Source organism: Vicugna pacos, chromosome 2 (assembly GCF_048564905.1).
Source record: "Vicugna pacos chromosome 2, VicPac4, whole genome shotgun sequence".
In the NCBI taxonomy this organism is placed as follows: Eukaryota; Metazoa; Chordata; class Mammalia; order Artiodactyla; family Camelidae; genus Vicugna; species Vicugna pacos.
In genome coordinates this window covers 2,428,928-2,443,185 of record NC_132988.1, presented here as the reverse complement: position 1 = coordinate 2,443,185, position 14,258 = coordinate 2,428,928, and the positions used below count along the sequence as shown (strand labels likewise).

General features: G+C 42.5%; 1 protein-coding gene across 8 annotated transcripts in view; it reads left to right on the top strand.

The window, feature by feature from the left end:
* LOC116278733 (uncharacterized) overlaps nt 1–14,258 on the top strand; it is a 36,250-nt gene that overhangs the window by 10,714 nt on the left and 11,278 nt on the right. For 3 of the 8 annotated variants that reach the window (XR_012079227.1, XR_012079217.1, XR_012079218.1), the window contains one exon: nt 12,119–12,311. Coding sequence is in view for 1 of the 8 variants with exons in the window: in XM_072974638.1 (XP_072830739.1) it covers nt 11,433–11,607; nt 12,119–12,311 (368 nt within the window). In the remaining 7 variants the exon portion in view is untranslated. Of the gene's footprint in view, nt 1–7,325; nt 7,394–7,591; nt 7,648–11,432; nt 11,615–12,118; nt 12,312–14,258 lie in introns of those variants that run through there. The other 5 variants (XR_012079220.1, XM_072974638.1, XR_012079229.1 and 2 more) reach the window with 4 other exon arrangements.

The following is a 14,258-nucleotide window of genomic DNA, read 5'->3' as shown; positions in this document are numbered from 1 at the left end:
GAAAGAGAAGAGGTGGCTGTAACCAGGGACTGTGGCAATGGGCACAGAGGAATAACCAGGACTCCTTAAATTACAGAATTGAAATACATAATGAATTGAGTTGATACTTGCATTAGATTATTTATGAGTGGAATTTTAACTCTAATTATTAGTGTATTAGATGTATATTTCCATTTCAATCAGTGTATGTCTATTTATATTTTATTTCAATGTACATTTCTATTTCAATCTACTTCTATTTGATTTTACCTGGAATAATTTGTAAAAATAGAAACGAATTCAAAAGAACTCTTTACAAAATAACTTTTAGATTTCCTTTAAAGGGACAAATGAATTAGACATTCTCAATCACTATTTCATATTATTTGTGTATTTTAAATTATAAGATACAAATGAAGATTTATGACATATACACACACAAGATACAAATAAATGTATCAATAATAGCAGTGGTGATAGGCATGTATACCCCTGATCAATGAAAATGAACATCCCCGCACATCCACTACGTGCCTCTCCCTGATTGAGTTTCAGTTCCCACTTGGTTTTTGTGTTTCTTACCTCTAGGCTAAGAATTGCTCTATGTATTTAGTATCATATATATCTTATTATATTTTACTCCCTGTGTAAAAAAGACATGTGAAATACTTCACTTCATATATTCCTAAATGATGGGCTCTTTACTTTTCTATCTTTTGACTGTAGCTGGAAATTATGTCATTTTATCACTTCATTATTCAGCATTATCTTAGTGAGTTACATCCATGTTGGAATATGTAGAAGTAGTTTTCCATTTTCACTTCCTGAATGGAATGTTGTATGAATCTTCCATAGTGTATTTATCCATCCACCTATTCTTCCATGATGAGGACCTTGTGTGTTCCCAGTATTTCTGGTTTACTTTGTGTTTATGTTTGTGTGTGTGTATGACATAAACACAACTACTATAACATTTCTTACAGTATATGTTTATAGGGATACGTGCCAAGACTTTCTATACCCAGAGCTATAACTGCTGGAATGTAGAATATGTGCCCCCTCAACTTCAGTAGATAAAGCCAATTTGCTTTCCTAACGTTGAAAAACTTTACAAGAATTTCCATTGTTCTTCATCCTTGCCAGCAGTTGGCATTGAACTTTTCATTTTTTGCTAAATTAAAAGATGTGAGTTGATACTTTATTTTGATTTTGAATTTCCTCTTTCCTGATGCTAATGGTTTTGAGCAAATTCTCATGAATTTCCTCATCATTTGATTTGTTAATTTGTAAAATTCCTTTTCTTGTATGTAGCTGACAGATTTTTTCGCTCCCCTGTAATATTGTTACAGATGTCCCTGTTAGATGAGTGCAGCATTTTGCTGGAAGTGGTGTGGTTTCCTTCTGCTTGCTGGTGGGTTTGGTCAGCCATTTGTTTTGGCCAGTGGTATATAAATGAAAGTAATGTGAATAACAACTTGAAGTGTGCTTGTGTGTCTGGGCTGGCCCACTAGAGCATTTGGCCAAGCCATGAGATAAAAACTCCAAGTAGCCATTGTTTATACTATTTACCAGCTTGGACCCTAGAATGAAACACATAGTGTAGAGTTGCCCCAGCTGACCCACAGACATGAGTGAGAAATAAGCACTTATTCTTGTGTGCCACTGAGGTCTGACACCTGCTTGTTGTGCAGTATTATTAAGGCAATGACTGATAGACATCTGCCATTTTTTCTATTGGATTGGATGTCCTTTTCTTACGGATTTATGAGAGTTCTTTATTTATTCTGAGTTCAAAATCTTTGTACTCCAAATTTGTTGCTTCTTTTCACTCTTTTTTTGATGTAAATATTTCCCCCAGTTTTATTGAGGTATAATTGGCAAACACCACTATATAAACTTAAGATCTACAACATAATGATTTGACTTACATATATCATGGAATAACACAACAAATTTAATGTCCTTCATCTCATATAGATACAAAGAAGAAAAAAAGTAGTTTTCCTTTTGATGAGAACTCAGAATTTATGATCTTAAAAACTTTCATACATACCACACAAAAGTCTTAACTATACTCATCATGTTGTAAATTACATTCCTAGTTCTTATTCATCTTATAACTGAAAGTTTATTTTTAACCAAGTTCATTCATTTCTTGCTTTCCTGCACTCATGGCCTCTGGTAACCACAAGTATGATCTCTCTTTTTTTTAATGAGTTAATTCATTTGTTTTAGATTCCACATGTAAGTAAATTAATGCAGTGTTTGTCATTTTCTATCTGACCTATTTCACTTAGCATAGTGCTCTCAAGGTCCATCCATGTTGTCACAAATGCAGGACTTCCTCCTTTTTGATGGTTGATTAATATTCCAATAGATAGATAGACAGATAGATAGATAGATAGATGGATATCACCACTTCTTCATTCATTCATCTTTTGATGGACACTTAGGTCATTTCCATGTCTTGGCTCTGGTAAGTAACGCTACAATGAACATTGGGGTACAGATATCTCTTTGACATAGTGTTTTCATTTCCTTCTGATATATATTCCAGAAGTGGAATAACCAGATCGTATGGTTGTTCTATTTTTAATTTTCTGAGGAACTTTTATACTATTTTCCATAGTGGTTGTGCTGGTATATGGTCCCACCACCAGTGCACAGCAGTTCCTTTTTTTTTCAAATTCTCACCAGTATTTGTTGTCTCATGTCTTTTTGATACTAGCCATTTCAACAGGTATGAAGTGATATCTCACTGGTTTTAATTTGCCTTTCTCTAACGATTAGTGATGTTGAGCACCTTTTTTCATGTACCTGTCAGCTATTCATATTACTTCTTTAGAAAAATGTCTTTGTGGGTCCTTCGTCCATTTTTAAACTGGATTATTTGTGAGGTTTTGGTATTGATTTGTATGATGAGTTCTTTATATATTTTAGATATTAACCCCTTATGAGATACATGGTTTGCACATATTTCCCATTCCATATTTTGCCTTTTCATTTCGTTGATTTTTTGTTGTGTAGAGTTTTTTCAGTTGACACAGTGTCACTTGTTATTTTTAATTTTGTTGCTCATGCTTTAGGTGTCACATCCAAAAAATTATTGCCACAACCTATGTCAAGGAGCCTGTTCTCTTCTGTTTTCCTCTAGGACTTGTGATCTTACATTTACATTTTTTAATCCATTTCAAGTTAAGTTTTGGTCGTGGTATAAGATATCAGTCTAGTATTACTCCTTTGCATGTAAATATCCACTTTTCTCAACACTGCCTATTGAAGATACTGTCTTTTCTCCATTGAGTATTATTGGCTCCCTTGTCAAATATTAGTTGGCTGTATGCATGGATTTACTTCTAGGCTTTCAATTTTGTTCCATTGGACTATGTCTGTTTTCATGCAGGTACCATACTGTTTTGATCACTATATTTTTGTAAAATAGCCTGGAATCAGGAAATGTGATGTCATCTACTTTGTCCTTTCCCAGGGTTGCTTTAACCATTTGAGGTCTTTGTAGTTCCATATACATTTCAGGATGTAAAGATGTCTTTAGAACCTTGATAGGGTTTGCACTGACTCTACAGATTACTTTTGGCAGAATAAACATTTTAAAACTCCTCTAATTCTTCTGATCCATGAACATAGAATACTTTTGCATATATTTGTGTCTTTTTCAATTTGTTTCATCAGTGTCTTACAGTTTTCAGTGTAGAGATATTTCACCTCCTTGATTAAATTTGTTCTTGAGTCTTTTTGTTTGTTTTGATGCTAATATAAATGAACTTGTTTTCTTTATTTGTTTTTCAGATAATTCACTGTTAGTGTATGGGAATGCTACTGATTTTTGAATGTTAATTTTGTATCCTGCAACTTTACTAAATTTGTTGATTAGATTTAAGGTTTTTGGTAGGTCTTTAGGGTTTTCTATATATTAAATTATGCCCTCTGCAAATACAGGCAATAGACAATTTCTTCCTTTCCAATTCCGGGGCTTATTTCTTCTTTCATGATTGGTCTAGCTGGAACTTCAAGTACTGTGTTGAATAGGAGTGGTGAGAATGGATGTGTTTGTCTTGTTCCTGATTTTAGAAGAAGAGATTTCAACCTTTCACCATTAAGTATGATGTTAGCTGTAGACTTATCATTATGGCCTTTATTGTAGTTAGGTGTGTTCCTTCAATACCTAGTTTGTTGAAAGTGCTTATTTAAACAGATTTTGAATTTTGTCAGCTACTTTTTCTGCATGTATTGAGATGATTATACGATTTTTAAATTCATTTTATTAATGTAATTTATCACAAAATTGATTTGCATATGTTGAACCATCCTGGATTCTCTGGGATAAATCCCACGTGGTCATGGTAAATGATCTTTTTAATGTGCTGCTGAATTTGATTTGAAAGTATTTTATTGATAATTTTTTAACATTTTTTATGGATTTACAATCATTTTACTATGTTGTGTCATATTCCAGTGTAGAGCACAATTTTTCAGTTATAAATGAACATATATATATTCATCATCACATTTTTTTCTCTATTTTATTGATAATTTTTGCATCTACTGTCATCAGGAATATTGGCCTGTGTTTGCCTTGCTGGTAATGGCCTTTTCTGGCTTTGCTATCAGGGAAATGCTGACCTTGTAGAATGAGTTTTGGAGTCTTCTCTCCTCTGGGTTTTTTTGCAAAGAGTTGACATTAACTTTTTCTTTTAATGTTTTGTAAACTAAAAAAAATGTGAAATCACTTCGTCCTGGGCTTTCCTTCATTGGGAGATTTCTGATCACTGATTCAGTCTGCTTGCTGGTATTTAGCCAGATAGATGCTGTATTTCTTCCTGATTCAGTTTTGAAATGTGTATTTCTAAGAATTTTTCCACTTCTTCTAGGTTGTCCGGTTTACTGGAATATCATTGTTCACAGTAGCTTCTTATTATCCTTTTTATGTTTATGGTATCAATTGAAATATCTCCTTCATTTAAAATGATTTGGGCCCTCTCTCTTTTTTCCTTGGTTAGTTTAGTCTAGCTAAAGATTTGTCAATTTTGTGTAACTTTTTAAGAATTTATTCTTTGTTTTGTTAAATCTTTTAAAATTGTTTTCCTGTTCTCTATTTCACATATTTGTGCTCTAATTTTTATTATTTCCTTCCTTCCCTTACTTTTGACTCAGTTTTTTTTTCTTTTTTTAATTCCCTAAGATATTTATTTCTACTTTCATACCATTGAGTCAGAGAAGATACTTGGTATGATTTCAACCTTCTTGAATTTGCTAAGAGTTGTTTTGTGACCCAGTGTATGGTCTGTCATAGATAATGTTTCATGTTGCTTAAGAAGAATGTATATTCTGCCATTGTCAGAGAGAAAGTTCTTTATAGTCTTTTTGGTTGAAATCTGCTGTTTTCTTACTGATTACCTGTCCAGATGATCTGTCCATTGTTGAGCGTGGGGTATTAGAGTTCTTAGCTGTTACTGTGTTGCTGTTATTTCTCCTTTTAGCTCTGTTAGTTCTGCTGCATATATTGGGGCACTTCAGCGTTAGGTGCATAAATATTTACAAGTGTGATACCTTCTTCATGGATTGACCTCTTTGTTATTATTCAATGACCATCTCTCTTCATATCATTTTTGTTTAAAATATATTTTATTTGATTTAAGTATAGCTACTTCCACTTTTCTTGAGGTGTCATTTAATTAAAATATCTTTTCCTTCCTTTCACTCTATGCATGTCTTTAAGGCTAAAGCAAGTTCTCATGGGGAGTGTATCATTAAAACTTGTTTTTTTCTTTAATCCATTCAGCTATTTTATGACTTTAGATTGAAACAATTAATCTATTTACATTTAAAAGAATTATTGATAGGTAAGGACATACTACTGTCATTTTGTTAAATTATTTCTGGCTGCTTTGCAAATGTATTGTTACTTATTTTGTATTCTATTGCTTTTTTGTCTTTTGATGTCTTTTGGTATTAATGTTGTTTGATGTATCATCTTCTTTTGTTTAATTACTACAGGTTTTCCCCTAATTATTACATAAAATATCTAAAAATTATAACACACTGTTTTGAATTGATAAAAACCTAACTTTTCAATAGCATTACTAAACTTTATACTTTTATTTCTTCTTGTTCTCACATTTTAGTTATTGATGTTACAATTATTTTATATTTTATAACTAATAACATTGTAGTTATGAATATTTTACTATGTTTGGTTTTTAGCTTTTAGACGAGTTGTAAGTGAATTGCACATCACCATTACTATATTACAGATTCTAATTTTGAATATGTATTTACTATTGACAGTAAGTTTTATCCTTTCTTACGTTTTCACAAATTTTATTACCATCTTTTTACCTCCATACAAAGAAATCTCATTAGCATTTTTTGTAAGGCAGGTCTGGTTGTGATAAACTCCTTCAGTTTTAATGGTTTTAGAACAACAAGGGCTTTGTTACTTTTTCACTTCTGAAGGACTGCTTTGCCAGGTGTAAAATTCTTGGTTCACTATTTTTTTCTTTCAATGTTTTGAATATATCACCCCTGGCCTAAAACGTTTCCCTTGAGAAATCCACTGATAGTCTTACGGTGTCTCTTCACATGTTGTTTCTCACATTTTTCCTTGCTGCTTTCAAATTTCTCTCCTTGTCTTTTACTTTTGACAGTTTAATTGTAAGAGGTCTTGATGTAGGCCCATCTGGGTTCAAGCTATTTGGGCCTCATAGGTCTAGATGTCCATTTCTCTCCCCAATAAGTTTTGAGCCATTATTGCTTTAAATATACTTTCTATGGTTTACTTTTTCTTGTTTTCTTAAATTCTATAGTTATATATGTAACTCTACATACACTTCTTTATAGTTTTTTTAAATTACTTTGTTGAATGTCTCATTTTATTTATGCATTGTTTTCCTGATTTATTTAGCTGTCTGCTTGTGTGTTCTTGTAGTTCACTAAACTTCTGTAAGTGGACACCTATTCTGAATTCTTTGCCTGACAGTTGATAGATCTTCATTTATTTGGTGTTCGTTATTGGAACTTCATTAGTTTCCTGTGGTGATTCTAGTTGGGTGCCCAAACCCTGTGGGTGGCAGGGTGGGGGCATTGGGGTTGGGGACCCAGGTCCACGAGGTTGGCCAGCCCCGCCGCCCCGCCGCCCCGCCGCCCCGCCGCCCCGCCGCCCCGCCGCCCCGCCGCCCCGCCGCCCCGCCGCCCCGCCGCCCGGCCCCACTGGCAGCGTCCCTACTGCAGGAGCCGAAGCCAGGCGTCTGCGCTGCGGGCGGGAGGAGGAGGAGCGCGCCCAAAGCGCGGGAAGCTGGGGGGTAGCCGGGCGCCCCTGGACAAACTCCCGGAGGAGGAACGCGGCCGGGGGTCTGGGCCGCCGCGTGCCTTCACTTCTGCTCCCGCCGCCAGGCAGGTAAGGGGGCGCTGGTGGGGGCGCGCAGGTCTGGGAGCCCGGCGGGTGACGCCTGGGCTGTGCCGCTGGGGAGGCGCACAGGGAGGGGTGCGGAGGTGAGGCCCAGGCCGCGCGTCCCGTTAGGGCCCTGAGGCGGGTCCGGGGCCGCCGCCCTGGTTCGTGGTGACCCCCCCCCCCACATTAGTTGTCACTGAACGCCGCGTCTTCAATGCCTCTTATACCCGGGTTTGGGAAAGCAGGTGCAGCTCCGAGAGGTGAGAGGGCTCTGGACGTCCAGGGAGCACCTCCGACTGGCCCTCAGGCCACGGCCAGCTCCTGGGAGGAGGATGCGTTGCTGTCGTGGGTCCCGGCGGTGGCCGCGGTGGCATGAGGGCTGCCCTGTGCAAGCCCCTGGATTTTCTTCCCTATTCCCCCGCGGCCTGGACTGGGGCGGCCTGTGCTTCCCCATATTCACAGGGTGCACGTCTGGCGGTCAGCCTGCCCCTCGGAGGCAGACGCTTGCTATCCGGGGGTGGGGGCGGGGGCAGCGGCGGCATCATCATCGGTGGCAGCGGGGAGAGGGGTCTGTCCCTGGGATCCTGTGGATTTGCTCCCGCGGCCTGAGGGCTGCCTCTGCTGCCCCAGGTTCGCGAGTCGCAGGTGACAGGTCAGTCTGCTCCGGGGAGGCGGGCGCGGTACCGGTCAGTGTGCCGGGGCGGCGGCAGCGATAGCGAGAAGTGGGAGCAAATCCCCGTGCTCGCACGGGGCAGCCCCAATCCCGCCATCGCTTCAGTAGCCCTCTGATGGCAGGGCGCCCGCCTTCCAGGAGCAGGCTGACCTGTAACCTGAGTCCCGCAAACCTGGGGCAGCAGAGGCTGAGTCCGGGGCAGGCCGGGGGGAGTTTGAAGCAAATCCACAGGCTGGCTGGGGCAGACCCCTAACCCGCCGCCGCAGCCACCTCCGACCACACCGCGCCCCCCTACAGGGAGCAGGCTGACCTGGGGATGTGCCTGGGGCAGCAGAGGCCGACCCCAGGCCATGCCGCGGGGGAGATGGGGGCAAATCGCCCAGTTCACCAGGGGTAGCGCGCCTCTCCTCGCAGCTGCCCCAGGTTCGTGGGACACTGGTATCCAGGACAGTGGGCTCCCAGGAAGCAGTGGCGGTGCGGTTAGGGGGCAGCGGGGAGGGGGGCTGCCCCCATGGGGCAGGTGGACTTGCTCCCATCTCCCCTGGGGCCTGTCTTGGGGGTGGCCTGTGCTGCCCCAGGTTGACAGGACACATATCTTCACGTCAGTCTGCTCCTGGGAGGAGGGCGCCGTGTGGTCAGGGGGCAGTGTCAGCAGCAGGCCCAGGACTTTAGGAGGACTGGGCTATAGCCCAGGATAACTCATTCACCTTTCTTCTCTTGCTTCCTCAGTTGGTGGCTGTAGCCGCTTTTCCATTAGAGATTATTATCAGATACTGAACATAGGTTTCTGTGACTAACATTTGTAAATCTCAAAACTTCCACATTTATCCTCCTCCCCCGTTTCCCTGGTAACTGTAAGATTGTTTACTAACTCTGCAAGTCTGCTTCTGTTTTGTAGGTGAGTTCGTAGTGTCTTTTTTTTAGATTGCACATAAAACTGATATCATATGGTATTTTTCTTTCTGTTTCTGGCTCACTTCACTTAGAATGATGATCTCTAAGTCAAATCATGTTGCTGCAAATGGCATTATTTTATCCTTTTTTATGGCAGAGCAGTATTCCATTGGATAAATATACCACATCTTTATCCAGTCATCTGTTGCTGAAAATTCAGTTAGGTTGCTTCCATGTCTTGGCTATTGTATATAGTGGTGCAGGTATCTTTTTGTATTTGAGTTCTCTCTGGATATATAGCAGAAAAGGAATTGCTGGATCATAGGGTAAGTCTATTTTCAGTTTTTTGAGGAATTTCCATACTGTTTCCCATAATGGCTACACCAAACTACATTCCCATCAGCAGTATAAGAGGGTTCCCTTTTCTCCACACCCTCTCCAGCATTTATCTTCATGAACTTTTGAGTGATGGACATTCTGACTGGTGTGAGGAGTTACCTCATTGTAGTTTTGATTTGCATTTCTCTGATAATTAGTGATACTGAGCATTTGTTCATGTGCCTATTGATCATTCGTATGTCTTCACTGGAGAAATGCTTGTTTAGATCTTCTGCCCATTGTTGGATTGGGTTCTTGGTTTTTTGCTATTAAGCTTTATGAGCTGATTATATAATATGGAAATTAAGCCTTTGTCAGTTGAATCATTTACAAATATTTTCTCCCATTCTGAAGTTTGTCGTTTTGTTTTGCTTATGGTTTCCTTTGCTGTGCAGAAGCTTGTAAATAAGCTCAGTTAGGTCCCATTTGTTTGTTTATTTGTGCTTTTGTTTCTGTTGCTTGAGTAGACTGCCCTAGGAGAAGATTACTGAGAAGTATGTGAGATAATGTTTTGCCTTTGTTTTCTGCTAAGAGGTTTATAGTGTCTTGTCTACATGTTTAAGTCTTTAAGCCATTTTGAATTTATTTCTGTGTAAGGTGTGAGGAAGTATTCTAACTTCATTTATTTACATGCAGCTGTCCAGTTTTCCCTACACCATTTGCTGAAGAGACTGTCTTTACTCCATTGTATATTCTTGCTTCCTTCGTCAAAGATTAATTGACCAGAAGTTTGTGGGTTTACTTCTGGGCTCTCTATTCTGTTCCATGGATCCTGTAGGTCTGTTTTTGTACCAGTCCATGCTGTTCTTATTGTAACTCTGTAGTGTTGTTGAAGTCTGGGAGGGTTATTGCTCCAGCTTTGTTCTTTTTCTTCAGTTATGCTTTGGTAATTCTGGGTCTTTTGTGATCCATATAAATTTTAGGATGATTTGTTCTAATTCTGTGAAAAATGTCCTGGGTACTTTGATAGAGATCGCATTAAATCTGTAGATTGCTTTGGGTAGTATGGCCGTTTTAACCATATTAATTATTCCAATGCAAGAACATGGGGTAGCTTTCCATTTCTTTAGGTCTTCTTTAATTTCCTTAGTGAGTGGTTTGTAGGTCTCTGCATATGTCTTTCACTTCCTGGGCCAGATTTATTCCTAAGTATTTTATTTTTTTGAATGCAGTTTTAAAAGGAATTATTCCTTTCGTGTAAGGAATGTCACTGGTCTCTGAATGTTGATGTTGTGTCCTGCTACCTTGCTGAGTTGTTTTATTAGCTCTAGTCGTTTTTGTTTGGAGCCTTAGGGTTTTCTATATATAGTATCATGTCATCCACACATGACAGTTTTACCTCTTCTCTTCCAATTTAGATCCCTTTTATTTCTTTTTGTTGTCTTATTGCTCTGGCTAGGACTTCCAATACTATATTGAATAGAAGTAGTGAGAGTGGGCATCTTTGTCTTGTTCCAGATTTTAGTGGCAAGGTTTCCAGCTTTTCTTGGTTGCGTATTTTGGTAGAGTATTATGCTGGCTGTGGGTTTATTATAAATAGCTTTTATTATGTTGAGATATGTTTCCTGTATACCCACTTTGGTAAGACCATGGACTCAGTGCGTTCAGGGGGCTGGGATAATGGTAGCAGAGGTAACGGCGGCAGTGGGAGGAGAGGGGCTGCCCCTCGGGAGCTAGTCATTTGCTCCCATCTCCCCTGTGGCCGGGGCTGGGAGCAGCCTCTGCTGCCCCAGGTTTGCAGGACTCACATGTGTAGGTCAGCCTGCTCTCTGGAGGCCTGTGAGGTTTTGTCAGGGAGCGAGGAAGACTGAGAGGTTGCAGCTTCGGTGGCGGGAGAAGGGGGCTGCCCTGTGCCTCCCTGTGGGTTTGCTCCCATCTCCCAGGGGCCTGGCCTGGTGGTGGCCTCTGCTGCCCCAGGTTCCCTGGAGGCTTGTCCTCAGGTCATGCTGCTCCTAAGAGGTGGCACTGTGCATTCAGTGTTTGGGGGCTTCAGCAGTGACAGCGAGAAGTGGGATCAAATACCTACTCTAGGGTGTGGCAGCCCCAATCCTGCTGTTGCCACTGCCGAGTGCCCTAAACCACCCTGCGCCTGCCTCCCAGGAGCAGGCTGACAGGGCGAAGTGCTTTGCAAGCTGAGGAATTGCAGCTGCCTCCAGCCCCACCCGCCCGTGCCCTGAGCCTGGGACAGCTGACTGCGCACCCCGCACATGCTCAGGATCCTTGTTTGGTGGCTGTCACCATGGTGATTAGAGCTGGACAGCCCTGCCCACGTGGGGTGAGGGGTGAGAGGGTCAGCTTGGGTTAGGGGTGCACTTGGGGTGAGGGGGGGAAGGCTGAGGGGTGAAGGGCCGCTGGGAGTGAGGGGACCCCACTTAGGGGTGGGTGGTAGTCCCAGGGTGAAAGGTGAGGGGGACCATCTTGAGATGGTGGAGGGGACCCCGGGTGGGGCATGAGGGGTCAGCTTGGTGTGTGGGGAGTGTGAGGGCGGGGACCTCAGTGTAAGGAGAGGGAGCTTTGCCTTGGGGGTCCAGGTCAGGGACCAGGCCTGGCCAGAGGTGGGGAGGCAGTGACTGGGTGGGGGACTGCAAGCAGGGGAGTGGGGCTGGGCGTGTGGCCTGGTCCAGGGCCCGTGGTGGTTCTGGTTGAGTATCAGGACCCAGTCGGTGGCGGGGTGGGGGCGTTAGGGTTGGTGGGGACCTGGAGGGGTGGGCCACAGGGTCGGCCCTCCCCACCACCCCTCCCCGCCCGGCCCCACCCAGCCCCACTCTCCTTGTCCCACAGTGCAGGAACCCCAGCCGGAGCTTCCCCTCTGTGGTCCAGCAGAGGTGGGGCAGGTATGGAAGCCTGGACGTCTGAGCCCGCCCAGAGCAATGGAAGCTGGGCAGGAGCCTGGTTCTCCTGGACCGGCTACCCAAGGAGGAACATGGCCTGGGGTCTGGGCCGCCACTTTCTGTCGTCTCTGCTGCCTTCACCAGGCAGGTAAGGGGGCGCTGGTGGGGGTGCGCAGGTCAGGGAGCCGGAGGGTGAGGCCTGGGCTGTGCAGCTGGGGAGGCTCACAGGGAGGGGTGTTGTGGGTGAGATCCAGGCCGCATGTCCTGTTAGGACCCTGAGGCGGGTCCGGTCCCCCGCCCTGGTTCGTGGTGCCCCAGCTCCCTCATTAGTAGTCTTTGCTGCCGCTTATACTCGGGTTTGGGAAAGCGGGTGCAACTTCTGGAGGTGGGAGGCAGCCGTACAGCCAGGGAGCACCTCCACTGGCCCTCAGTTTATGGCCTTCCTGTGTAGGTGGACCATTCTGGCCGGTGGAGGCCACCCCGGACCTTCTGTGTCATAGTTGACCTGGGGCAGAATAAGGGGCGAGGCCTGGGCCTTTGGGAGCTGGTTGCCCTGCCACCAAGATCAAAAGCTTTTGGCAAGTCTATTTTTAGTCTTTTGAGGAACACCCCTACTGTTTCCCTCAATGGCTGCACCAAACTGCATTCCCAGCAGCAGTGTAGGAGGCTTCCCTTTTCGCCACAGCCTCACCAGCATTTCTCCTTTGTGGACTTTTGAATGACAGCCTTTCTGACAGGTGTGAGGTGATGTACTTCATTGTAGTTTGGATTTGCATTTCTCTGATAATTAGTGATACTGAGGAGTATTTTCATATGCCTGTTGACCATTTGTATGTCTTCACCAGAGAAAGGCGTGTTTAGTTCTGACCATTTTTGGATTGGGTTGATGTTTGGTTATTCAGTTGTATGAGCTGTTTATGTATTCTGGAAATTAACCCCTTGTCAGTCTCATCTTTTGTGAATATTTTCTCCCATCTCGTAGGTTGTCCTTTTGTGTTACTTATGGTTTCCTTTGCTGTGCAGAAAGCTGATGAATTCAGTTTGGTCCCATTTGTTTGTGTATCTGTGCCTTCATGTCTGTTTGCTGGGGTGGACTGCCCTAGGAGAGCGTTGCTGACGTGTGTGTCAGATGTTTTGCGTATGTGTTCTTCTAAGAGGCGTGTAGTGTCTTGTCTTATTTAAGTCCTAAAGCGATTTTGAATTTATTTTTGTGCACGGTGTGAGGGAGTCTCCTAACTTCATTGATTTCCATGCAGCTGTCCAGTTTCCCCGTGTCATTTGCTGAAGAGACTGTCTTTACTCCACTCTATGTTGTTCCTGCCTCCTTTGTCGAAGATGAATTGACCAGAAGTTTGTGGGTTTTCTCTCTGGACTCTATATTTTGTTCCTTTGATCTGTATGTCTGTTCCCTCACCGCCCCCCCAACTTTTCCAGTTTTATTAGGTAGAATTATTACAGTGCGACTGCACATACACGTTATATTGCATATAGATATGTGTATACAGTATACTGCACTTTTTTTTTAGTTTACATAAATGTGCTACTTACCATTTCTAAGAAGAGATTAGGTTTTTAAACTTGCATATTTATCAAAGGACTAAAGCCAACTACAAAATAAGAATCAACAGAATATGGTAATACCATCATAAAGGACAGTCAGATGTGCTTACACATATTGAAGAAATCAAAATGAAAATTAGTCCATTTGTAGCCTTATTATTATTGTTATAATTGTTTTGATTCTTCATATAAATAATAACATATGGCAGTTTTCTTTCTCTTTCCGGCCCACTTCACTTAGAATGACATTCTTCAGGTCCATCCATGTTGCTGCAAGTGGCATGGTTTTATGGCTGAGCAGTGTTCCATTGTATATATGTACCACGGTTTCTTTATCTAGGCATCTGTCGATGGACATTTGGGTGTTTCCATGTCTTGGCTGTCGTAAATAGTGCTGCTGTGAACACTGGGGTGCATGTGTGTTATTGAATTTTATTTTTCTCTGGATATGTTCCCAGGAGTGGGATTGCTGGATCATGTGGTAGGTCTGTTTTCATTTTTTTAAGGAACCTCCATACTGTCCTCCATTGTGGCT